At 40.1% G+C, this 26603-nt stretch overlaps 1 protein-coding gene across 6 annotated transcripts in view; it reads left to right on the top strand.

Moving 5' to 3' along the window:
* The window catches only part of LOC124143471 (GTPase-activating Rap/Ran-GAP domain-like protein 3), a 372020-nt gene extending 348600 nt beyond the window's left edge, over positions 1 to 23420 (top strand). For 5 of the 6 annotated variants that reach the window (XM_048389241.1, XM_046512463.2, XM_046512460.2 and 2 more), the window contains exons 18-28: positions 303 to 350; positions 1194 to 1292; positions 1663 to 1776; positions 2626 to 2789; positions 6309 to 6461; positions 13409 to 13475; positions 15395 to 15475; positions 16331 to 16449; positions 16961 to 17060; positions 18408 to 18622; positions 20446 to 23420. In XM_048389241.1, coding sequence (XP_048245198.1) covers positions 303 to 350; positions 1194 to 1292; positions 1663 to 1776; positions 2626 to 2789; positions 6309 to 6461; positions 13409 to 13475; positions 15395 to 15475; positions 16331 to 16449; positions 16961 to 17060; positions 18408 to 18622; positions 20446 to 20607 — 1322 coding nt within the window. In that variant the 3' untranslated portion in view covers positions 20608 to 23420. The remainder of the gene's footprint in view (positions 1 to 302; positions 351 to 1193; positions 1293 to 1662; positions 1777 to 2625; positions 2790 to 6308; positions 6462 to 13408; positions 13476 to 15394; positions 15476 to 16330; positions 16450 to 16960; positions 17061 to 18407; positions 18623 to 20445) is intronic. The other variant, XM_046512461.2, reaches the window with a different exon arrangement.
* Positions 23421 to 26603: the final 3183 nt, after the last annotated feature.

Below are 26603 nucleotides of genomic sequence, written 5' to 3'. Positions count from 1 at the left end.
AGTTTGAAGATTAATAACCATTGTTTTATATTCATTTGGAGTCATTGACAAATGGATCACAATTACTTTTATGTTTGAGAATTAGTTTTCGCCTCTGATCAATCAAATTAAACAATGGACTAGAAATACGTTTTAAAATGCAGATTTTTATCTTTTTAAAAGTTGACAGCCTCGTTATAATATATTTTTCCATTTCTTTTTTATGCCGAACGCATCAATATGTAGGCCATTGTGTTATAATCATCGTACTTTATGAACATGTTTATGTCAATACTGACACCTGTCAATCACTGTCTCTGCAGGTGACAAGTTGATTATCTCCACGGAATCCGGAATTATGGTGCTAGAGGGTATGTTTTCATTGCGTCAATGTGTCAAATGGTTGACATTAACTGTCCGGAGACGTGACCACATAAATTACTTTACCTCATAAGTAAGAGTTGTGTACACATTATTATTATTATGCTATTGCTAACAGGCATAGACCCCGAGTAAACACACCGTATTTCCTCAAATAGACACCTGTACTTAATGTGGACCCGTGAAGATCCGGGGTAGAATAGGTCTTCAGCAACCCATCCTTGCCGTAAGAGGCGACTGTGCTTGTCGTAAGCGGCGACTAACGGGGTCGGGTGGTCAGGCTCGCTGACTTGGTTGATGCATGTCTTTGTATCCCAACTGCGTGGATCCATGCTCATGATGTCAATCACTGGATTGTCTGGTCCAGACTCGATTATTTTTCAGACCGCCCTCATACGTGAAATAATAGAAATAGGTAGTGAGTGAGCGAGTATGGTTTTACGCCGAGTTTTAGCAATATTCCAGCCATATCATGTCGGGGGGACACCAGAAGGGGGCCTCACACATTGTAACTATGTGGGGAATCAAACCCGAGCATTCGGCGTGACGAGCAAATTCTTTAAACACTGGGCTACCCCACTGCCCCTATTTGTGAAATAAGAGGATGTAGGTGTGTGTGTGTGTGTGTGTGTGTGTGCGTGCGTGCGTGCGTGCGTGCTTGCGTGCGTGCGTGCGTGCGTATGCGTGTCGCACGTGTTCCGTTTTCCCTTTTTCCGAGCTTAAATCCATCTGTGGAAAGAAATAATTATACTGACCACAAATGACAAGCACAAATGTGGTATAGTTATTGTGACGCATTGTTCACCATTTTGCAAAATTATTGATTTTGTCAGAGGGGCTTCCACCGCGGGCTATCTTTGAGAAGACAGTTTCAGTTCGGCAGCTGAGTGTCGTAGAAGCGCATGGACTTCTCATCATGAGGAGTGAGAAAGGTATTTCACGCTTAATGCGGAGCTACAGAAAACACTGGACGAATTACATACCTTTTCTTACTCGGAAAATGCTTGTAAATATATAACGTCAACACCAAAGCATAATCTCAAAAAGCATAATCACGTATATCACGTCATCACAGCCTTGTAAAGGTGATTAAATTCGTCCCGTTATAAGCTATGCGTCTGCGTAAAATATGCAAAATTATCCGATACGCATACAAAATGTAACAAACTAACAACCCAATGTATCCTTAACGGGAAGCGAACTTGTATTTACTTAAAGATCTTATATCTATTTACTGATCAGGCATTACATCTATGAGCTGCATTGAATTTTTAAACAATTATGGAATGTTTTCTTATTTAGGCAAAGACGGAAAAATCAACGTTTTTCGTCTGACGGATTTTGAGGGTGAACAGAACGAATCTATCACGCGAACTAAGTCTGAATGTCGGGAGCACAAACTGGAGAGAACAAAAGGTAAAAGTATTGTGTTCAAAATATTGTTTGTTCCACACCGCACTCAGCAATATTCCAGCTATATGACGACGGTCTCTAGCTAACCGTTTCTGAACCTGACAGTCCTGTGACTGACGTCATTAGAATCGATCCAAGCAATTGGGATACGATGACCTGCATCAACCAAGTCCCGTTATTCGCCTCTTACGACGAGCTTTGGCTGCTGAAGACCAATTCTAAGCCGGATCTTCACGGGGATTGATTTGCCTGAATATGAACATGGCACGCACAGAACTCGTTCATAACATTCCTTTAAATGTCAGGATGATGTTGTTAACAATTGCCATGACGATCGAGTCATCATCAATTTATTATAATCCTGTGATATCACAAATTATTCTATAACTTGACGTGCACTCCGTGATCTCAATTATAATCGTAAAAGGCGACTAACGGGATTGGGTGGTCAGGCTCGCTGACATGGTTGATGCATGTCATCGTATCCCAATTGCGTGGATCGATGCTCATGATGTCAATTACTGGATTGTCTGGTCCAGATCAGATTATTTATAGACCGCCGTCATACAGCTGGAAGATTGCGGCGTTGAACAAGAAACAAACACAGCTCACAACCCTGTGAAATCACTCCCAATACTATGATATCACTCCCAATTCAGTGATATCCCTCACAATCCTGTGACCTCAATTACAATCCTTCGCCAGGACGTACATCCTAGGGATACCTATCAATCTCATGAATAACTGACTATCCCACATCATTTACAATCCAAATACATCAGCTGCAGTCTTACGACATCCACGACAACTGCCATGCCATCCTTATATAAATGTCCACTGTGTTTTCCCTAGGGTGCCACCTGTACTCCCTCAGCAAGCCCGGGGGGAGTCACCTCCGAATGGTGGTTGCGGTGGCCAAGAGACTCTTGGTGTTCCACTGGAAGCACTCCGCCGCCTGGTCCGCCTGGTGTCCTTCGGTCGACCTTGACACCATAGATGGATTCACTTTTATCAGGGTAGGCGCTTCCTCAAACCCTAATACGATTACCCCGACTGTTTACCATGTTAAAATACGCACGCACCACCATCCCTTTACAAATGACCCCCTGCCCATCTAAGAACATATCGCCAAGTTGTTGATCTGAATGGATCGTTAGAAGTGTTGTTAAAGGGATTTGGCCACAGCGCAGCTTGGGTCAAGAGTTCAAGTACAAATAGGGCTACTGTTTGTTCAGGTGTTGGGGAAAACAGTAGTCACGTGATCTCTTATAATCCCCTTGTAACCAGATGTATCGTATCAATGGTGACGTTAATGTTATATGGTCAGAAATATGGGTCTTGAGTCCTGACATTTGTAACGAAATTGAGAGCGAACATATAATTGTTTGTAAACGTTTTTTAGGAGTTGGAAACTCAACCTCAAATCATGTTGTGAGAGGTAAATGTGGACGTTATCCGCTGTATATTATGTGTATAAAAGAGCTGTTAAATACTGGTGTAATATTTTGAAAAAGCCTGACTCACGATATGTCAAAAAATGTTATAACATGCAACTTCAGGCGCTCCAAAATGGTAAAATTAATTGGGCTTCAAGAATTAGAAGTATTATTCAGCTAACAGGTTTTGGCCTTGTGTGGGAGCACCAATGTATCACAAATATCCCCATGTTTATGAATAAATTTCTATGGAGATTAACATCTTCATATGAACAAGACTGGCATGCAGCTTTCAGAAAGCTCCAAATCATAGAACTATTGGCCTGGAAATATATATCACTATGTTACCACAAGAGAAATTTCGACATGCTCTGGCTAGATTACGGTGTAGTTCCCATCATCTTCTGATCGAATCTGGTCGACACAAAACGGAACCTAAAGTGGAACGAGTTTGCAAAGTATGTGAATACAATTATGTTGAAGATGAGTACCATTTTATTCTCATATGCAAATGTTACCAGATTCTGAGGGCAGAATTTATACCGCGAAAATATTATGAATTCCCAACAAGGCAAAAGTTCAACATCCTAATGTCATCTGTCCATCGAGCAACTGTACAAAGTCTTTCTTAGTTTATTGTTAAAGCCATGTATCTTAGACAATCAATGTTAAATACATAAATGTGATCCTCGAACTTCCACTGTACATTTTCCGTTTGTATCATGGGCCTATGTCATACAAATAATACGAATAAAGAGACTATCAGAGCGGTGACGTATCAGTGGCTTAAGATCCAGTAGAGTGAGTGAGTGAGTGAGTATGGTTTTACGCCGCTTTTAGCAATATTCCAGCAATATCACGGCGGGGGACACCAGAAATGGGCTTCACACATTGTACCCATGTCGGGAATCGAACCCGGGTTTTCGGCATGACGAGCGAACGCTTTAACCACTAGGCTACCCGACCGCCCAGATCCAGTAGAGGATTCAGAGTGCTGGGATGGGTTGTTAACGGGGAGGTTGTGCTGATGTTGATGTCTGTGTGGTGATGGCGGTGGCAGCGAGGGGGTCGGTAATGAAGATGCTTTGTTAGCTTGTGTTTTTTTATTAACACCGTACTCAGCAATATGACGACGGTATGTAAATAATCGAGTCTGGACGAGACAATCCAGCGATTGACATCATGGGCATCGATCCACGCAATTGGGATACGATGACATGCATCAACCAAGTCAGCGAGCCTAAACACCCAATCCCGTTAGTCGCATTGTCCAAACCAAGCATTGTTTGCTGAAGACCTATTCTACCCCTGATCTTCAAGGGTCGGTAATGAAGATGACAAAGTGCTATGAATGACATAAAACAGCGTTAAAATTCACTCACACCTCACTCACAGCGTTGTCGAAAACACTGTCTCATTTTGAACCGCTTTTTTGCGTTCACGCCTCATGGAATCTATTTGGGCCCACAAGTAAGGCAGATTATTCTCTGGCCTTGACGTTTTGTATTTACCAAACAGAATAATCTTCTGATTTTTATATCAAACTGGCAAAACCCGCGTTGTTCGCGTGACAAAATAAAGTATGTGGTTTCACTGAATGAATATGATACCCAAGACCCATGATAAAATATCTCAACAAACTGAATTCCTTATTCTTTCCATGTATTTATTGAAAACATGTCATTAAATGTTACAAAAGAATGTGGTCAAATATAACTTTAGTTTTCTAAAGACACTAGCTAAAATGTCCTTTTTAATGTTATGAATATATGATGGGTGAATAAAATGGGTTTAACGCTGCTTCAGCAATATTTTAGGAATAGGTAAACCAAACATTAGGGGAATCAAACCTGGGTCTTGACGAGCAAGTGTTCTAACCACCAGGCTACCCCACCGCCCCCTTATGAATACTGAGATGCCAGTGTGTATTTTTTTTACATCATTCAAACAGTCCATTATCTCCTGCCAGATTGGAATGATAAATGTGTTAGCGTAATTTCATCAGAGAGGTAGTGTCATCATTGGTGAGTAAACAGACGCCTCGGAGACTCCGTGAGACTTGGGGAAACGCTTCGTTCTTGCTCCGATCAATGCCACGCATTTTAAACACAAGGGACTTGTCACAAAGCGCATCCGATGACTGTGAGGATCCGCCATTATCATCCTTCGAGACGTTATCACAGCATCATCCCCCTGAGCTAATTTTCAAAAGTGTCTTCAAAATGATGATTGTATTGATAAATATGAATAAGGATTGTCGGTGTTGTTCGTGTGTTCTTTCAAACCATGACTGTTTTATGTCAAATGCCTAAACAACACAACAAGAACAAAACAAAATAATTCATTATCTGTTAATTTTCTGTAATAATTATACTTCTGAGCATGACTGTACTCTTTTTAATGTTTGAATTCGAACGGCGAATACATATAACCAACTTATTATGATCCCCTGCTTGCCTTAAATACGAGTGCGGGGATGGTTCCGTTGTCTAAAGCGTCACAATTCATCCAGAGTTGTGTCCCTTAGTCATGTCAGGATTAGTTAACCGGGGCCTCGGATACCAGGTTCACCCATATTATGACCCTGGTTTTGTAGTCTTGTAACCGTTCATCCAAAAGATCACTTTGGGATTTCCGACCACATTTTTAAAAAAATATGAAAAACTATTCAAAGCGGGGAGGACCATTACGCGGTAAGTTGGTTTCACCACAGTTCTATACACGCAGTCTTTCACGTCACTTCGGGGTTTAAACTACATGCCCTGATATTTATGATATTCTGTTCAACGCAGCCTTAATCTTAACGGGGGCACGGGTGGCCCAGTTGTCTAAGGCGCCGCGATTCGCTGTGCAGAGTTGCGTCCATGAGGCACCCCAGAAACCTGTGATTGTGGGTTCGAATCCCGGTTCTCCCCGATTATGTTTCTAGGTTTGTCAGCTCGTGGTTTTCACCGAAGTGGTAAACGTCTGAGACCTGCATCACTTCGGGCTTTCCTCCCACATTAAGCTGACACGCCGTGATATAACTGGAATACAGTTAAAAGCGGCGTTAAACCCAACTCACTTACTTCATCTTAACTCACTCACCCGTATTTTCAGGAATTACAAGCCTTTGAGGTGCCAAGCATGATAACGTTGATTGACGGCATGAAGGGAGATAATCACATTTGTATCGGCTACAAAAACCAGTATGATCTCATCAACGAGAAGAATGGCGACACCCTACAGCTGTATCACGTGGAATCCAACAAGGTAAGATACAGTTAAATATACATACTCCTCGACCAATGTACTTCAGATTCTTCTTGGGATGTTAACCGTCAACCATTTGATATTAATGTTATATTTAAATTTAAAGGATTTTAATACAAAATTATCGAACTAAATAACTTGCCTGAACAGAAAGGGTACCCAAACTTGTTTGACAGTTATTCGTGTGTTGTAGACTGTCGAATGGGACACATGTGTGTACGTAGGGTACGCATATCTATTGCAAGTTTTAGTACTCATACACTTTCTCTTTTTGTGTTTTGTTTGTTTGTTAGTTGTATAACGCCACACTTAGCAATATTTCAGCTGTAAGACGGCGGTCTGTAAATAATCGAGTCTGGACCAGACAATCCAGTGATTGACATCATGTGCATCGATCCACGCAATTGGGATACGATGACATGCATCAACCCAGTCAGCGAGCCTGACCACCCGATCCCGGTAGTCGCTTCTTTCGACAAGCGCTGTCGCCCTTTTACGCCAAGAATGGTTTGTTGAAGATCTTCACGGGTCTATTGAATGCAGGGATTTGTGTAAAGTCATTCAGACAGCATACAATGCCAACTAAAAATTATACTCAGTGTCTTCGCAAAGTAATATAGTACGGTACTTAGAGTACATGTGAGATTATACTCAGATTAGGGAGATGTTTTATCCATATAACGTGTTATTATTCTACCTAACAATGTATTTAATGAAATGAATGCAAAACAAACTCAACGGCTAAAAGGTTTCATTGAAAAAACTACCCCTAGTCTTGACTAATAAAACAACTGCAACCCGACACAGATTAAACGCAACTTACAAACACAATCATAATCTGGTTAGTCTGTATCACTCAACGAGGCCGCTTACTTTGCCCACAGTATGAAAGTATTGGGCACTTCAGTAATTAGGAGCCAAAACCAGGCAGGTACGCTGGTCACACTTGACTGGTCTGACTGATGATTAGGTCGTCTGACAATTGTGAGTGAACCATAGCAAGAAGTATCTGCGAAACTATTTGCTCCTTTTATGGGACCGATTAGTTTTATGACCATGGGCCTCGGCACAAGCGTGGTGTTGGAAGACAAGTTATACGTGTACATCCGATATGGTGACTGTTTTTCGCTATTCATATTCTAAATACATTCATAATACCACAACATTTTAGTACTCCTTGAAACTTTACAATCACTTCAATATGTACAATAGATTGAACGAGAACACTTGATATATTGCAGATTATTAAATCATTGTCTCTATTATCAGCCGCTACGTTTGTATCGTTTGCATTGTACAAAGAAATATTTTATCTGTCCTTTTGCAGATTTAGCCTCAGAATGTGCTCATTCGAATTAGGAACGAAAATAATTGCTTATCATGAGTATATATGATACAGTTAAAAGTTACTTGTACACTGTAGACGTATTCACTTTAAAGTCGCATACGACCTTCGCGAGCGAGTTGAATGATCCAGGTTAATTGGAACGAAGTCTAGAGAGGGCTATACAGTTTTGTATTTGGTAATGTGTAGGTTTGTTAAATATAATTTTTTAAATTCCTTTTATTTCAATATGTAAAAACATAACTATGCGCTTAAAAACAGAGCTGACTTGATGGGAGATAGCCACCTCAGATTGTCTGTTGGACACGGTTTAACCTTACTGTGTCCTCACCCTGGTTGTTGTTACCGTTGTTATAAGGGATTAAGAGCTACGGCTCATTGCATTTTTGGTTACAGTCTGTATCACTAAAGTGGACATGTGCAGGTGAACTCTGTTCAATTAGTATATGAAATGCCCCAAAATGTGAACTCCAGACAATAATAACCTGAGGGTAAATCCACGTGCGTCTGCCTTTCCCCTCGTTCACCTTCGAAATCCTTGATTATTATATCATGCCAGAGTTCTGAAATTCAGTGACAATGTTGCTGAACAGTAGAATCTGATGGACGTTTTGTGCAGAACCTGTTTGACACTATGGGTTCCAGGACCACTAACACTCTGAGCTGAAAAAGTTTGGTCCTAACCGCACCCAACATCTACAAGTTTGTAAGCTTGTAGACGTCATTAAGAAGTAATTAACAGTCCCATGCTGAGACCTTTCTCAAAATTCAGACCGGTGGCAGGCTGCCAACAAAGAGAAGAAAATATCGCAACCCCGACACGAGTGTGCTCAGTCAAACAATGAACTTACGACCGGCAGAAAACAACTCCAGTTGAGTATGCCGATGCTGTATCTCAGCCGTGTTGGCCTGAAAATTTAAACATGCTAATTAAATCCAAAATCGTATAATTATTTTTAATAGAAACCGTATCTTAATTTGTTCTTGCACTGCATCATATCGTGTATTTCATCTGTATATGTGTAATGTGTATATGTATCAATGACTACACTTATACCGCATATTCTGCAACAGACTATAATTAATCACCTTATTATTGTCTCTCCATTTACCATGGCTGACTGCACTAATACCCTTTTAACAGTGGACACCGATATCAGTATACATGTAGGCTTTTTGTTCAAAAAGGAATATGCAGGAAATTATATGTAACAATTAACTGTGTACTAATTACATGTTTGAATGTTATCAGTTTTACGTTCTGAGATACAGTGATGTAAGCATCTTCTAAAATCTTCTAAAAATATAATAAAATACAAAACTCTCTGCCGTAATTTTTGGTGGAAATCATTCGATCAAGTAAAAAATGACTGCGTGACAAGACGAATCAACTATTTATACCCGATAAAAGAAAATGCCGTATTTTAGGAACAGTGCTATAACAAGACATTTGAAATTTCTAAGAAGCAGATACATTAGAGACAGTGACTAGACTACAGGTACGTAATCCGTATCAATCAAAGGTGTAGAAAAACTGAAAATCATATCTGTCGGAGACCTACCAAATTACCAAGTTTTATCATTACTATATTTATTACAATGCAAATACTTTAGTGATACATTTTTTAGAGGAGAGGGCATACACACAAGTATATTGCTTCCGTGTGTGAATGCAGGTTGTACTTGGTATCTCAGTTCTCAGTTTCATACCGGTTGTATAACTGAATTTGTATATGGAACCATGCGTACAGCATGACAATTACTTGCTATTCGTCAGAAAATTTTAGGCACCGCTTTTGCGAGTTATGTAGTACAGTAATGTTTTATTAAAATCTATTTCTATTTCTTTTCACCATTTTCCCTATTGACAGTCGTTGTTACGTGCGTCACTAGGTAATTAGTACGGATTGACCTTGTTTATTGTTTCTATACTTTGAGGATTTCTGTGACAACTGGCGGACGTAATTCAAACTCCTTCCGCACTGACACCGCATCAAATATATTTGTGTACCGATTACATAACTCTAATGGACAGGGTGGGGTGGTAGTTCACCGGACGACACTGTGTATATTGGGCGGCTCCTTTGATATCTCCTCCAAACATACGTTTATTGAATGACCCCATTAAACGATGATACACATCTCGATGAATATATCAAGGCACTAATTCATCTTTCATAAACATGTTTTTGTCTTTGTGCTTAATATATCCACATATCAACGAACATTTGTAAAACATGTATCCTAAAAAAAATAAACATTTTCAGGCTAGGTATTTGCCCACAGCAACACCTGCATAACTGTTTATTCACGCGTGGTGTAGTAGATCGTAATTGACCGAGAGCAGGTATTGTAGAATCACCTGTAAATAAGGCCGACACTGTAATTAGATACAACGTACTAATGAGAATTATCATAAGAAGGCTGTTGTTTTTTCTGAACTGTTACCATTTTCATACCAAAAGTGACAATGCAGTTAAAAGTTGCTTTAGTGTCACAATATTCACTCACGTTTTCCTCAATCGCATTGAAACATAATTCCTTCCCACTGGTCAGTTCGAAACCGCATGTAATTAAATAATTATTTCGAGATTTCGTTAGAATGTAAGATATTCAGCCAAACGTTATGCAATAAAAGACGAATAGTTTTTTTCATTAAAATACGCGCACGCGTACCTGTATATTGCATACCTGGTGTCACGTAATTGCCCAGTGTGATGTATCAACGGGACATTAAATGGGAAATGAAATAGAAACTAACTAAAATTAAATGTTGTGGAAAATAACTCCAATGAATTGGAGTACACGCACATGAATTCGTATGATAAACTGTCAAAACGTTTTGAGAGGTAAGGCCGGGTTCATTAAAGATCGCTACAATATGTAAAACAGGTGAAATTTGTAGAACTAAAGGAAACATCCAACCAAATGCCCTTTTTAAATAGTAATGTAATGATATAATATAAAGTATATTTCACATGATACAATATACTTTGCAAAGAGTTAGTTGATGCTTGAAAGGGACTGACGTAAACATGGGCGAAATATTTTAATAACGCTATAAAATCGTTGAATTAAGTTAAAATGAGTTAAATTTTGTGTCATGATACTTGAATGAATACATTAAATGTATTTGCGAAACAAAAACATGAGTTTTAAGTAAAGAAACATATTCTCGCCCATGGGTCTGCCCATGGGCCTGCCCATGGGCCTACCCATGGGCCAAACCTTTTTCTCGCCCATGGGCGAAATATTTCAATATCGCTATAAAATCGTTGAAATAAGTTAAAATGAGTTAAATTTTGTGTCATGATACTTCAATAAATACATTTCATGTATTTGCGAAACAAAATCATGAGTTTTAAGTAAAGGAACATATTCTCGCCCATGGGCCAAACCTTTTTCTCGCCCATGGGCGAAATATTTCAATATCGCTATAAAATCGTTGAATTAAGTTAAAATGAGTTAAATTTTGTGTCATGATACTTGAATGAATACATTAAATGTATTTGCGAAACAAAAACATGAGTTTTAAGTAAAGGAACATATTCTCGCCCATGGGCCTGCCCATGGGCCTACCCATGGGCCAGACTTCGCCCATGGGCAGGCCCATGGGCCACACTTCGCCCATGGGCAGGCCCATGGGCGACATAGTCTAAATATTGAGTTTTTAAACAATTTTTTTTTCATTTTTTCTTCCTTGGTATGTTCCCATGAAAACGGCATGTTTAATTTTGTAAATACCTTTAACCGAGACTGGGCAAAGACCGTAGAGTTTCTGGACTTTTGGGTTTCCAGAATTAAAATGGGACGTGTTAAAAACAATTTATTCCAAAAAATACTGCATAAAATAGTAAGTTCCAGGTAATCAAAAATACTAACTGGACATACTGGATGTTCTATAATAAAATGGGGGCGGTCGGGTAGCCTAGTGGTAAGAGCGTTCGCTCGTCACGCCGAAGACCCGGGTTCGATTCCCGACATGGGTACAATGTATGAAGCCCATTTCTGGTGTCCCCCGCCGTGATATTGCTGGAATATTGCTAAAAGCGGCGTAAAACCATACTCACTCACTCACTATAACAACATGTTTTGTAAGAATATTCAATCTTCGGCTCCTCCTTTGAGAGTAAGAAATCTGGTTTGCCGTTTAGTCGAGGAGATTTCAGGAACGAAATTGTTTGTTATTTATTTATTGTGGAATATTTTGTGTGTGCATATTTTATCACATATGGAACGGAACAAACCGTAAAGATGCTTCCCCGCCGGGAGTTGTATTATGAGTTTTATTTATACTTTACTTAGTGTATGAACTGACACAGCAACAGCTTCGTTCGTAAGACGCTCATCGAGGGTGGTTCTCCAACGTTATTTGCTGATACTCCTTCGAACAGTTTTTCCTGTTGAGTTCTCTTTCCGGCTTCGCAATATAGGCTTTGATCAATTGTTCCTTAACGGCGCACTCTGCATTATTCCAGCTATATGACGCCGGTTAGAACATAATCGAGTCCAGATAATCCAGTGACTGATATTATGAGCCTCTACTCAAATAGGTCACCGAGCCTGACTACCCTATCCATGCTTGTTTGTTGTGTAACGACACACTTAGTAATAATACAGCTATATGTCGATATTAATAAATAATCGAGTCTAGACCAGACAATCCAGTAATTGACATCATGAGCATTGATCAACGCAATTGGGATATGATGACATACATCAACGGTGACTGCGAGCCTGACCACCCTATCCCGTCGCCTATTACGACGAGCATAGTTGCCTCTGATGACAAGCATGGGTTGCTGAAGACCTTTTCTAACCCGGATCTTGAAGGTTTCCGATCCGTGGAGTCGCATTGTACGACAAGCTACTTGGATCCAGTGCTCACCTGGACTCCCGTCGGGAACACAACATTGGGACAAACGTTACGGACGTGACACTGATAACACAATACAGTGAAGACGCGCTACGTCAAACTCCATTTGCTTCGATATGTGCTTATAAAGCAGTTTTGGTCTTACTGCGGTGCTACCATTGTCTTAAATGCAAATTGGGGCGGTCGGGTAGCCTAGTGGTTAAAGCGTTCGCTCGTCACGCCGAAGACCCATGTTCGATTCCCGACATGGGTACAATGTGTGAAGCCCATTTCTGGTGTCCCCCCCCCCCCCCCCCCCCCCCCCACCGTGATATTGCTGGAATATTGCTAAAAGCGGCGTAAAACCATACTCACTCACTCACTCACTTACTTACTTAAATGCGAATAGTCGATGATGTCAGGGACATCATTGTATGTCACGATACAACAGCTGATACGACTACCACAATAAGACAGAACCATAAAGTCTGAAACTCAAAACGATAAACCAAGTGTTTTCGAACTTAACGACCAGCTTAGGTTAAAGGTTATTATCGAACGCTCATTCCAGTCGCTGCATAATCCTAACACGACACGTACATTTTAGTGCTATTTCTTACGTCACGGGATTTTGTATCCTGTCCACGGGAATGCAATGGCGACTGATTAAGGCCACGTGTTACGTTTGATCTTCCAGCCTTTGGATGTCGTTCGATGGCTTCCATTAACTTTTGATTTTTGTTTCAGGTGAATTTGGTTGCGGCGATTGACATCTACGAGGATGATGAAGCCGAGCTCATCTTGTGTTACAATCGTACGTTTCCCGTTGCATTTGTATTTTTACCTTCAATACTCCGACACAGGTGGGTGTCCTCAAACAGAATACACAATCGCTGAACCAAAGTGTTCTATCAGCACATAATGTACTTGAAGTTCAATCCACGTTGTTTCTTCGTGGTGGAAAGATATCATTGAAGTTGTTGTCTCTTTGAACTTGAAATGGCCCCGGAGACAATCAGATTGCAATCAAACGATAATGCCCAAACGCTGTCCTTCTAATGGCTACTTTCACGTCGGACAAAATATGAACAGTGAAAGTTTGTGTTGTGCTAAAGGAAATTGCATTTGAAGTTATCAGTGAAGTATTCGTATCGGTTACATGCTTAAAGAAGGGAAACGTATCAATCATTCGTCAGTGTAATGGCCATGAGGTTTGGAAACATCAACATTGTTGTCGAGAAATCTTCTGAAACACGTGGGATTACTTTTCCCTGGGTCATTGATCTTCCCAAACCATTTTGGACAGACACTAAGTTCGCTATCCTCTTGTTGGTGTGAAACATAGTTGAATTGATTGATAACCACAAGAAAGACAGCTCAACAAAATCTTAAACAAGATACTATTTAGTTTTTTTCAAGAAAAGCGACAAAGCCCTTTACAAAATAACAAATATCTGCTAAAAACAGAGTCTATTGTACGAACCGACTATGTCATGATCATGTGTTTTGGAATCACCATCAAATAGTGATGGGGCGGTCGGGTAGCCTAGTGGTTAAAGCGTTCGCTCGTCACGTCGAGGACCCGGGTTCGATTCCCAACAAGGGTACAATATGTGAAGACCATTTCTGGTGTTCCCCGCCGTGATGTTGCTGGAATATTCCTTAAAGCGGAGTAAAACCATACTCACTCACTCACTCAAATAGTGATGATACCAGGTGTTCGCGAAAAGATGGGCGTATCCTGCCCCACCGGCAAAGGCAAGTCAATTGTCCACCTAAAAACACAACAACACTGAAACATATGGTACAGATGAAAATGGGGAATTGCATCGGACAATGTTTGTCAAGTCATGCTTGATGCGTTAAAAATTGGAAACCAATGGCATCACATTTCACCAAACTGAAAACTTGATGTCCATGGTAATTTTAAATCTAAGTCATCTCTGTTATGGAACGAAAAGTAATCTGAGCCCCACTGACTGATAGAGAGGATCATAGGGTGGACTAGTGGGGAAAGCGTTCAATCCCCTACATGGAAACAATATCGTTTCTTGTCGTTATTTTCGGTACAACTACTCACACAAGGGAAATGTTTTCATCTGCACCAAAATGCCACGCCCGAAAGGAAAGTGGTCGATTGTTTATCAATAGCAGTTCTCCGTATTGATATGGTTAGTGTGAACCTGGTTATGTTACGCTGGTTAGTGTGAGCCTGATTATTGTGAACCTGGTTAATATGAACATGGTTAGTGTGAACCTGTTAATGTAAACCTGGTTATGTTAGGCCGGTTAGTGTGAACCTGTTTATGTGAACCTGGTTATGTTAGGCCGGTTAGTGTGAACCTGGTTAATGTGAACCTGCTTAGCGTGAACCTGATTAATGTGAACCTGGTTAGCGTTAACCTGATTAATGATGACCCTGATTAATTTGAACCTGCTTAATGTGAACATGATAAATTTGAACCTTGTTAATCTGAACATGATAAATTTGAACCTGGTTAATGTGAACCTGATTCATGATGACCCCGATTAATGTGAACCTGGCTAATGTGAACCTGATTAAGGTGAACCTGGCTATGACCATGATAAATATTAAAATAAGAAATGTGAACATGACATGATCAGTATTTCCATAATTAGTGATAACATGAATTTAATATTTTAGTATTGATAGTTTCGTGTGATTCATATGTCGTGTTATATAAACGTTTGTTTAATCAAATACTTTTCCAGATGTCAGCCATTTCCAGAAACTGAAAGAAGAACAGTGTCATGATTTCGACTTCCACTGGAATTCAGAGCCCCTCTCTATAGGTACGGCATATCCAATTTAAAAAATAATATTTTTTTTAAACATTTTCTTGACAGCGACTTATCATTCCAAACATAACAAGACATACTCCAATTGAGAATGGGGCAGACTTTTTTTGTTTAACGCCGCACTCAGCAATATTCCAGCTATATGATGGCGGTCTGTAAATAATCGAGTCTGGACCAGACAATCCAGTGATTGACATCATGAGCATCGATCAACGCAATTTGGATCGATGACATGCATCAACCAAGTCAGCGAGTCTGACCACCCGATCCCGTTAGTCGCCACTTACGACAAGTATAGTCGCCTTTTTGGGCAAGCATGGGTTGCTGAAGACCTATTCTACAGATTGTATTTAAACTGAACATATTTGTATCTTTTTGGGTAAAACCATATTTGAATAATTAATGAATACATTATGCATATCATAGATATCTGTTTGGCCATTCCTATCCTCACGTGGTTATATTAATGTATATCGATGGTTGCTAGCTATGCCCAGTATTTTCTTTCATCTATGACAGGGGAGGTCGGATAGCCTAGTGGTTAAAGCGTTCGCTCGTCGCGCCGAAGACCCAGGTTCGATTCCCGACATGGGTACAATTTATGAAGCCCTATTCTGGTGTCCCCCGCCGTGATATTGCAGGAATATTGCTAAAAGCGGCGTAAAGCCATACTCACTCACTCACTCACTCACTCATCTGTGACATGGTTGATTTGAAGTGGCATCAGAAGAAATCGGGGTTGTGGGGCTGATAGAAGCCGATGCATGTGGGACTTGTGGAATGATGCAGCGGTGCTGTAATACATGCTCCACTCAGTGTAATGATTGTGTGATCAATTATTATTTCCAGTTTGTGCCTTTCCGTATATAATGGCCTTCACTCCTGACACAATTGAAATTCGCCTCATCATCAACGGAAATCTCGTTCATACCATGACTATGCCGGACCTCACGCTCATAACATCAAAGGTATGTAAATTTGTTTATTTGTGTGTGTGTTTTTTAACACGGCACTCAGCAATATTCAAGCTATATGATGGCAGTCTGTATATCATCGAGTCAGGATCAGACAATCCATGATTTACATTCTGAGCCTCGATCTATGCTATTGGGATACGATAACTTGAGTCAACCGAACCAGCGAGCGCTTCCGTTAGTCGCCTCTTACAACAAGCATGGGTGAGACCAACTCTCACCCGGATCTTCACGGGTCTGTAAATTATTGTGTGTGTAGACCCGTTTACACAGTATCTCTGATATCATGACGTTTCTTAATGTGGGGAACGTCTGAGACCTGCATCTTAAACCAAACTTAAGCTGACACTAAAATGCTGTTCAAAGAGGTGTTAAACCCAAATCACCCACACATTAGCGCATTGCCACGAGTATTGTAGTGTTTGGCCACGAATACCAAAGAGGAATTACAACGGATATTCTGGTGTATTGCCCTGCATACTAAAGCATTCTTCTACTGTTTCAGTGTGATATCTATTTCGCCTCCTCGGCAGCCATGACGAATACGCCGACAGAGAAGAGTAGAGAGAAGGAGAACTCCTTCTCCCCTCCACCTTCTCCTTCTTGTAAGTATTCTCCTTCTTGTAAGTCTTCATCTTCTTGAAAGTTTTCTCCTTCTTGTAAGTCTGCGCTTACTTGTAAGTCTGCTCTTTCTTTTAAGCCGTCTTCTTGTAAGTCTTCACCGTCTTGTAAACCTTCTCATTGTAAGCTTTCTCCCACTTGTAAGTCTTCTTCTTATAAGGCTTCTCCTTCCTGTAAGCCTTCTTCTTGCAAGCCTACATCTTCTTGTTAGCCGTCTCCTTCTTGTAAGCCGTCTCCTTCTTGTAAGCCTTCTCCTTCTTGTAAGTCTTCTCTTTCCTGTAAGCCTTCTTCTTGTAAGCTGTCTCCTTCTTGTAAGCCTTCTCCTTCTTGTAAGTCTTCTCCTTCTTGTAAGTCTTCTTCTTGTAAGCCGTATCCTTCTTGTAAGCCGTCTCCTTCTTGTAAGTCTTCTCTTTCCTGTAAGCCTTCTTCTTGTAAGCCGTCTCCTTCTTGTAAGCCGTCTCCTTCTTGTAAGTCTTCTCTTTCCTGTTAGCCCTCTTCTTGTAAGCCGTCTCCTTCTTGTAAGTCTTCTCCTTCTTGTAAGCCGTCTCCTTCTTGTAAGCCGTCTCCTTCTTGTAAGTCTTCTCTTTCCTGTAAGCCTTCTTCTTGTAAGCCGTCTCCTTCTTGTAAGCCGTCTCCTTCTTGTAAGTCTTCTCCTTCTTGTAAGCCGTCTCCTTCTTGTAAGCCGTCTCCTTCTTGTAAGTCTTCTCTTTCCTGTAAGCCTTCTTCTTGTAAGCCGTCTCCTTCTTGTAAGCCTTCTCCTTCTTGTAAGTCTTCTCCTTCTTGTAAGTCTTCTTCTTGTAAGCCGTCTCCTTCTTGTAAGCCGTCTCCTTCTTGTAAGCCGTCTCCTTCTTGTAAGTCTTCTCTTTCCTGTAAGCCTTCTACATCCATGGTCTAATCAAGACTCACGACAGAGTAGAAAGTAAATGAAATATGCTTATACTGTACATACAAACTCTGCCTTCACGATGACAAAAAAAATATTCCCCAAAAGTATTCTTGATCCCTAATTTATTTTGTTAAGTTTATTTTGAGTCTGAACATGTTTTACAATAGATAATGTAGTACAATGAAAACATGTCTCTGCATTTGTAATGTTTAAACTTTGCATTGAAACAATTTTGCCACTCCTAAAATATCTGCTTTGTCATAAAAATAATTAATCATATGAAAAACGTATCCCACACCTGTTTATTCACGTGTGTTTTTTTCCTTAATTCTACGTCACTCGTGACACTCGATAAAAGCTTTGTGAGACAACTGGATGACATAAAAGTGTATTTATTACCAACGTGTGCTCTACTTTATGCATAAAGTATGTCAAACATTTGCAGCAAAAACCGGCCCCGCCATGAACATCTATAAGATCCCCTTGACCTGCCTGGCTGGGCAGATGGCCACTGACCGCGTAGTGACCACTACGACAGCACCTCAACAATCCACACTACTGGCTCCCATCGTCAGCAATGGCGAACGTTCACCTGGCATACCAAAACGAAGTCCGCTTATACGAACAAAGCGACAACATTCGAGTTTACCGTCGGAGAAAGTGAGCATTGGCCTTCACGATATATATTTATAGTATATGATATTTACTGTATTATTATTATTATTATTATTATTATTATTATTATTATTATCATCATCATCATCATTATCATTATCATCATCATCATCATCATCATTATTATTATTATTATTATTATTATTATTATTATTATTAATATTATTATTATTATTATTATTAAGATGGTACGTACGCAGATCTTGGATTCCTTGTATTCCGAACATTGTATTGAGAGAATTCATTCATAATATAATATATCTTGTTTCATAAAGCCACGTCTGAGACCTGCATCACTTCGGACTTTCCTCCCACATTAAACTGACACGCTGTGATATAACTGGAATACTGTTATAAGCGGCGTGAAACCCAACTCACTCACTCACTCACTCAATGAATCCAGTTAAACAACAATAGTGCTTTCTAGTGAACGTCCAAACATCGCGTTCAAGATTATTGCACTTACATAGCGACGCGCGTGTGTGTGTTTGTGTGGGAGCTAGCCCACTGAGGTACCATGCCGCAGTTAAACACAGACACAGTATACTGATTCCGACTCGACCAGTCCTTGTGTTACTCTTAATATTGCAATGTAACAACAAGTACCATCTTTTGAGGCCTTTTGGTATGACGCGACCGAGAATCGAACAACCAACCTTCCGCTTTTCCGACCACGGAGGCCGTCTGTAACCTCCTCTGAGGCCATTAGTTTTTTTACTCGCTTGATCATTGATATTTCTTCGATATATGATGGTGGGGGAGTTGGAAGTATGATATAAGCGTCAACATAGGTTGTTTTTCGAAAGCTATAAGTGTGCAAAACGTTCACTTTTCTCAGAAGACTAAGGGAGATAATTCAGTAATGTTCGTGTATCGATACAAGGGACATAATTCTTTCATTTTTGAAGTCGGCGGATCCTTTATCTTAAAAGGAAAAAAATAATGACGGTGTGGTCTATTTGTGAAATAGCGGATGACTGACAGAAAAAACTTACATGATTCAAAATTCGACTCGTGTGTTAGGTTTTGACGTCTTACGTCAGGTGGTCAGGCCTATTGCGTATCATCGTACCACGACAAAGTGGGATATTGCTCATGATATCAACCACTGGTTTGCCTGGTCGAGACTTGATACTGTACAAGCCGAAATGAAGAAATTTCTTCCAAACGGATGTGTTTCTTCAGTTATAATAACAACACATTAGAATAGGTTTCTCTCATTGTATCAACAATATTTTGAAATGTGATTTAATTTATTAACAATAAGGGGCGGTGGGGTAGGCAAGTGGTCAAAGCGTTCGCTCTCATGCCGAGGACCCGGGTTGGATGTGTGAAGCCCATTTCTGGCGTCCCCCGCCGTGATATTGCTGAAATATTGCTAAGAGCGGCGTAAAACCATACTCACCCACCGTAAATATTTTCTTCATTTGTAGGAAATAGGTTTTCAACTATCACTCTCCCATTGCATCAAGAATATTTTGAAATTTATATCTCCCATTCAAATCACAGAATGTTTAAATAGAATCCCTCTACCATTGTCACAACACGGTTTTGAAATATATCTATCCAATTCTAATAACAATATTTAAATTTTTTATTCTCCCATCGTATTAACAAATTTTTATAATGCATATATCCAAGTGGTATAACATGGTATTCAAATATATCTCTTCCATTGTAATAAAAAGAATTTGAATTTTTTTTCTCTCATTGTAATAACACAGTTTTGGATTATCGCTCATGTTTATAACATGTTTAGAAACTTCTGTTATAATAATGCGAAGACATGATGCAATATTGAAGTGCAGCATGCTTATCTCTCTGTGCAGGAGAAGGATCGACATGACTCGTCCAGCTCGGATTCTGGTATCACCATCCTGCGGGCCAGCGAATTCAGCCCTCCTTCAAGTCCCTTTGCCTGTGCCCACACGCCCTTGGACTATTCCGAGCCTGAAACCGACCTGCTGTGAGAGTACATCGACGTCACGTCATGCATATAGACATTGGAGTACCAGGCAACTGGTGATACCCGGAAAGGACATGTACAACCCAAATTTGAAATGTACACGATGTCGTTTGAAATGTACAGAGTCCTGTCAGAAACGTATGCTTTTTTTTCACAGACCAGGACAATGTAAAAGCGTGTACATGGCATACGTTAAAAGTGTCTGTGAAAGAAGCTGGTACAGTAAGGGAAGTGCAATTTGGGGATTTATTATGAGAAACGGTTCATTCTCATCTTCTTCGTTTCATATGCTGACCTCACACGTTGTGATTCTGGTTCAGAACCGTCACTGTTCTTACACGGATACAGATGTGACAAGCGAAAGCAATGCAAATATTTGAAGCGTGTGGAATGAACATCTGTGGAGCAAGATATTGATTGGGTATGAAATTGGTTCTCAGGAGCAAGGCAATGATTTGAGGGGTAGAGATGTGCTTCTCTGAGGTTAAGCACCAAATAAAAACAACATGTATGAGATGTGCCTCTCTGAGGTAAGGCACAGAGAAATATAGAAATATAGCGACAAAACCCTTTCTATATCCAATAGAAATTTCTGCATAAAGCAGAGTCCATTGTACGACTGATGGCTTCTCTGAGACATGGCAATGAGTTGGCATGGAGAACGGAAAGACCTTTCAACATGGCATTGCATCTGCTCGTTCAGACAGAGAAATGTCCACGACCCGAGACCGGCTGCAGGTGTGTGATGATGTGTTGCTGATGTGAGTGTTTGTCGTATGGATGTGAATTCTGGTACCATCGTCTACAACTCAAGATGTTCCGGCGTCAAATGGGCATATCAGTGGAATCAGGATAACACCGTTCGTTTACGATGACCAGGGCCGCTTGCACAAAGCCATCTTAGCGTTGAGATGATCGTAACTCCCACACTTTAACATAGGCTTGCAATAGTCGTAGCACTAAGATCGCTTTGTGCAAGTGGGCCCAGGAACAGAGGTGGCTAACTTGAAACTATGGAAATCCAAATCAGTTACTCCAGACTCCCTTTGTCCAGAAACCCGCCAAAACGGACAAGCATCTAAATATATACACTTAAATGTTACTTGGTACCAAGGATTAGTCAATCCCACAATGTGTTCACCTGGACGATTTCAGAGGGAAAGGTATCGTCCGGAATAACGAGTTTTTGTGTGTTCTGTTTTAAGGCGAAGGATGTGTGGATACTTCTATGTTTGACTCTGAGGGCAAAGACATTATTTCACGTTGGTCCTGTGCCCATCCAACGATCAGTATCTGTCAAAAAGACATTGTATGAAAATAACAACAAAACAATGACTTTAAAGCAAGATTTGATGGTAACATGTACCGTTTCTACAATGGATTGAATTGAACACGTATCTACGATCTTGTGGGGAAGAAATCTTGACAAATGTCTCCAAGAAAACAATGTGTGTCTAATAATTTTCCACAATTAATCATCAAAGAAAAAATATTTCTGGCATTATTATAATGACATAATCCGTCTCTGTTCACAATAGTAATTATCTGATGACGCCTGAAACCTTACACCAGTATTCTTTTATTTCAGTTATTTAAATACATTGTACAAATGGCTATATTATAGAATTATTCGTTTCCAGTATGCGTTTGATGTTTCAGGATGTATAAGTACTAATCCTTTGGTGATGATATACTACCACTACCACTACCACTACCACTACCACTACCACTGCTACTACTGTTACCACTACAGACACATCTTCTACTACTACTTCTTTCGAGGTCATGGTATAACTTAACTATCTTAGATATCAATTGCTTTGAATTCTTCTTTGGTATCTTCTTATTCAACAGACGTATATATATTTTATTATACTCCAAACCGTCAGAAGTCACATGATGATTCTTTCTTCTGTTGTTGACAGGTCAGTTGTTAAGGATGGGCTGTCGTATAGCCTCTGTACAAAGTGTGGTTGTTTAGCACTCAAAGTCTTTTTGGTGGCGGCGAGATGAACGTTTGTTTTACTTCAGTTAACGCGGACAGTGTTGTTCTGTAAGTTCTGAATGACTCCCACAAATCTACATTTTGCAATCTATGATCTACATGTTACTCACTGAAATCAACATTTTGCGTCCCTGAATTCTACATTGTACTCCATGAAATGTACATCGTACGCCATGAAATCTACATTTTACTCTATGAAATCGACATCGTTCGCCCTGAAATCTACATATAATTGTTTGATGAAATCTACATCGTACGCCCTGAAATCTACAATTATCTCCCCGAATTTTACAGCCTCCCTACATTTTACAGCCTGCAATCTACATTTTGGTTTTTGATATATATTCTGACTCCCTGCATATACGTTATGACTCCTTGAAACCTATATTTTTGGATCAACCAATGCAAAGTCACCTCTCCCACCACCTCTATGCCCTGGAAAGGATCACTACGTGTAGTTACTATGGCCAAAATTAGAACGAATGAATATAATTATGTGTTATTTCAGCTGGTATGTTTATATGACGTGTGTTTCTAGTCAATCACAACGTACTGGCGGATCAACCGTTCAGTATTGATGATTGTGCCTGTTCATCCCAACTCCACCTGTGAATGTCTATTTACAAAGATGAAAGCCGTGTCACGTTCATAAGGACGTCAACTCTTCACAATTATTCATCTTTGAGAGATCTGGGGGCACGGGTTGCCCAGTCGTCTAAGGCGCCGCGATTCGCTGTGCAGAGTTGCGTCCCTTGGGCACGCCAGAAACCAATGATTGTGGGTTCGAATCCCGGTTCGTCCCAATTATGTTTCTAGGTTTGTCAGCACCATACCCGTGCTCGTGGGTTTCACCGAAGTGGTAAACGTCTGAGGCCAGCATCACTTCGGGCTTTCCTCCCACATTAAGCTGACACGCCGTGATATAACTGGAATACTGTTAAAAGCGGAGTTAAACCCAACTCACTCACTCACTCTTACCCTGCCTAGTGCATGCCTAAACATGCTAAAACAAAGGCTAGTCTGCTCGAGGCCAGCATCACTTCGGGCTTTCCTCCCACATTAAGCTGACACGCCGTGATATAACTGGAATACTGTTAAAAGCGGCGTTAAACCCAACTCACTCACTCACTCACTCACTCACTTTGAGAGATCTGAATGAAATTACGAGTATCAGGTTATCAGGTGTATTATTTCGTCATGATAGTATAATAAATACCACGGACACGTTCCCAAACACAGATTCGTCGTGACGTTTAAAAGGAAACGACGCGAAAAATAGCTGTCCAGTTTTCAAATTAATATCATGTGCGAGAGAATTGTTTTGTAAGGGAAAATTTGATGTTGACGTCATTTCCAAAAAAAAACAAAGGCAGCTAGCGGGTCCATGGTATTTATCATAATATAGTGGAGGTGTGCTGAAGGTGAATGTTATACATCATTATACTGCTGATTTATTCTCGTTTAGGCCATGAAGGATAATAAATCATAGTTAACTACCTGTTATTTGTTTTAAAGACACTGTGTGTGTATGTTTGTTTGTTTCATATTCTGATAAAATGTTTAATAGTGTTATGAATGTGGTGTTATATATAAATATGATATCTAAACACAAACAGTCACCAAAACGTCAAGCATATGTTTCTTAAATGAGTGCGTCTGTCAGATATTTCTGTTTTCTTTTACCGGCACACGACTTTCTCAGTGCAAATCTATGACTTTGACGTTTTGTTAGCCTGCGGGACTTGAGTCTTCACGTTCACATCAAGGAATGTCAGGTTTCAGGGAATTTGAGGACGACATAAATTTGTTACGACTGGTGTTTTATATGCTGAGATAAAACATACAGGTTTCTTGCTCTGTTAAACGGCTATAGCTGTGTGAACCTTTTTATGACTCCATGTTTGTCCTCCAATAATTGTCATAACGTGTATTACAATCAATGTCCTGTAGTATCATTCAGGCACCAGTTCTGGTCGACTTATAGACATGCTAGTTTGTTATAATGTTATACGTTTTGTGATGTCCATTTGTTCTGTTACATACCTGATCTTTGGGAATCAAATGTCAGGGCTGGCTCTCATGGCCCAGTTGTCTATGGTGCATTGCGTCCCCTAGCCGTACCTGGATCCGATGATTTTTGTTTCCAATTTAGCATTCACCCCGATGTATGCAGGCTACACCGAAGTGGTTAAAGTCTTTAATCGGCGTCTTTTATCTTTAAACTTTTCTTCAAAGGGGGATAGGGAGGGGCGGGGTTTGTGGGAGTGTGTCGTCTAAGACGTCGCAAGTGGTCGAGTAATGTCCCTTGGCAAATGATCGTGGTCGAGTTATGTCCCTTGGCAATGATCGTGGATTCGAACCCCGGTTTGCCATGATTAGGCTTTCAGGTTTGTCAGCATCACATCCAGGCTTGGGGTCTCAATATGATAATCGTCAAAGACCTGCATCACTTGGGACTTTCTTCCCACACCAAGCTGACACGCCGTTAACTGGAATAATTTTCAAAGCTGATTTAAAACCAACTCACTCACTCACACACTTGGTGTAAAGCAAATGCTGATTTTTGGGAGTTTGGCGACACACCTTTACCATACTTATTATATCATTATTATGATTTGACACTTGTGAAATGTACCAATGACATTGGGATATCGTTTCTCACATTGCTCTTGTTATTTGTGTTTGTGAAGGGTCTGTGGTGAATTTAAACGACAGCGTTTCCAATTTGAATAAGACTTTAGCTCAAAGCACACTGTGTTTGTTGAACGTATGCGTTGTGACAAGGCTACTCTGTGTTTCCATAATTGCTAATGCAACATTATTTGTTTTTGTGTTAGTTCGTGAAACAAGCAAAACTTTAGCTATAAATTAAACCGACATCTCTCACGTTTGTTTCCACAGTATGATATTTAAATGTGAACTAACATTCACTGGAATCACTTAATAATAAAAGCGACAAAACCCTTTTTATAATGATATGAAATCTCTCCTAAAAGCCGAGTCCAATGTACGATTCGTACATAATTTCGGCATAATTATTTAAATGGAAATGTGGCACGGGAGGGACAGTCGTCGAAGCCGGCGCAATTCGCTGTGCAGAGTTGCGCCCCTTGGGCACGCCAGAAACCTATGATTGTGCTTCGAATCTCGGTTCGATTGTGTTTCTAGGTTTATCAGCACCATATCCGTGCTCTTGGGTTTCTCTGAAGGGGTAAACGTGTGAGATGTGCATCACTTTGAGCTTCATTCCAACATTAAGCTGATACGCCTTGATATACCTGGAATGATGTTAAAAGCGGCGTTTACCCCAACTCACTCATTCACTCTTAAAGAGAACAGTCTCGTGCGGCCCAAAAGGTGCTGTTCAAGACGACTATGATCGTTACAAACCTAACATGTCCGTGTTCATTCCAAGCATATATGCAATCTCTAAAGCCCATTCTTGGTGTGTCCTACACCATCATTAAGCGGCAAAACTCCATCTCTAATCACTCAGACACCTAACGTATCGATCTGAAGGACAGATTGTTAAGCACGAGGTCTTCTTGTCAAATGTCACTGTAACAATACCCACGTGTTAATATACATTTCTATGTCGCTACCCAACTGCATGGTTGTAGAGGCCCGACTATTTCATATTCAGAAGAATCTAAACAAATTTCAATTATATAGTATTGCAATAAATCTGTAGGGCTTTTAAAGTAGTCCTTGGCCTTCATCTTCACCCTTATAATACATTTATATGTTGTTTTCATCCGACAGATATTCCTGAAAGTGTTCATTTAATTAATAAGTATTATTTTGTAATATATATTTCCTAAATCAAATAACCAATTTTCTGTCTTACTGAAAAAAAGAAACCAAATGCCTAGTACGAATTTATTTTTTGCACACTGTGTTAGTGTCCAAAGGATACAGTTCGTTATTATTATTTATACAAAAAATATTAATTAATCACTTGTTCAAGCTCATAAACATTAAAATAAATGCTGATC

This window comes from Haliotis rufescens, unplaced genomic scaffold, assembly GCF_023055435.1.
Source record: "Haliotis rufescens isolate VD_foot unplaced genomic scaffold, xgHalRufe1.0.p SCAF_8, whole genome shotgun sequence".
NCBI lineage: Eukaryota > Metazoa > Mollusca > Gastropoda > Lepetellida > Haliotidae > Haliotis > Haliotis rufescens.
Note: the sequence above shows the minus strand (reverse complement) of the source record. Positions and strands in the feature narration are given on the sequence as shown.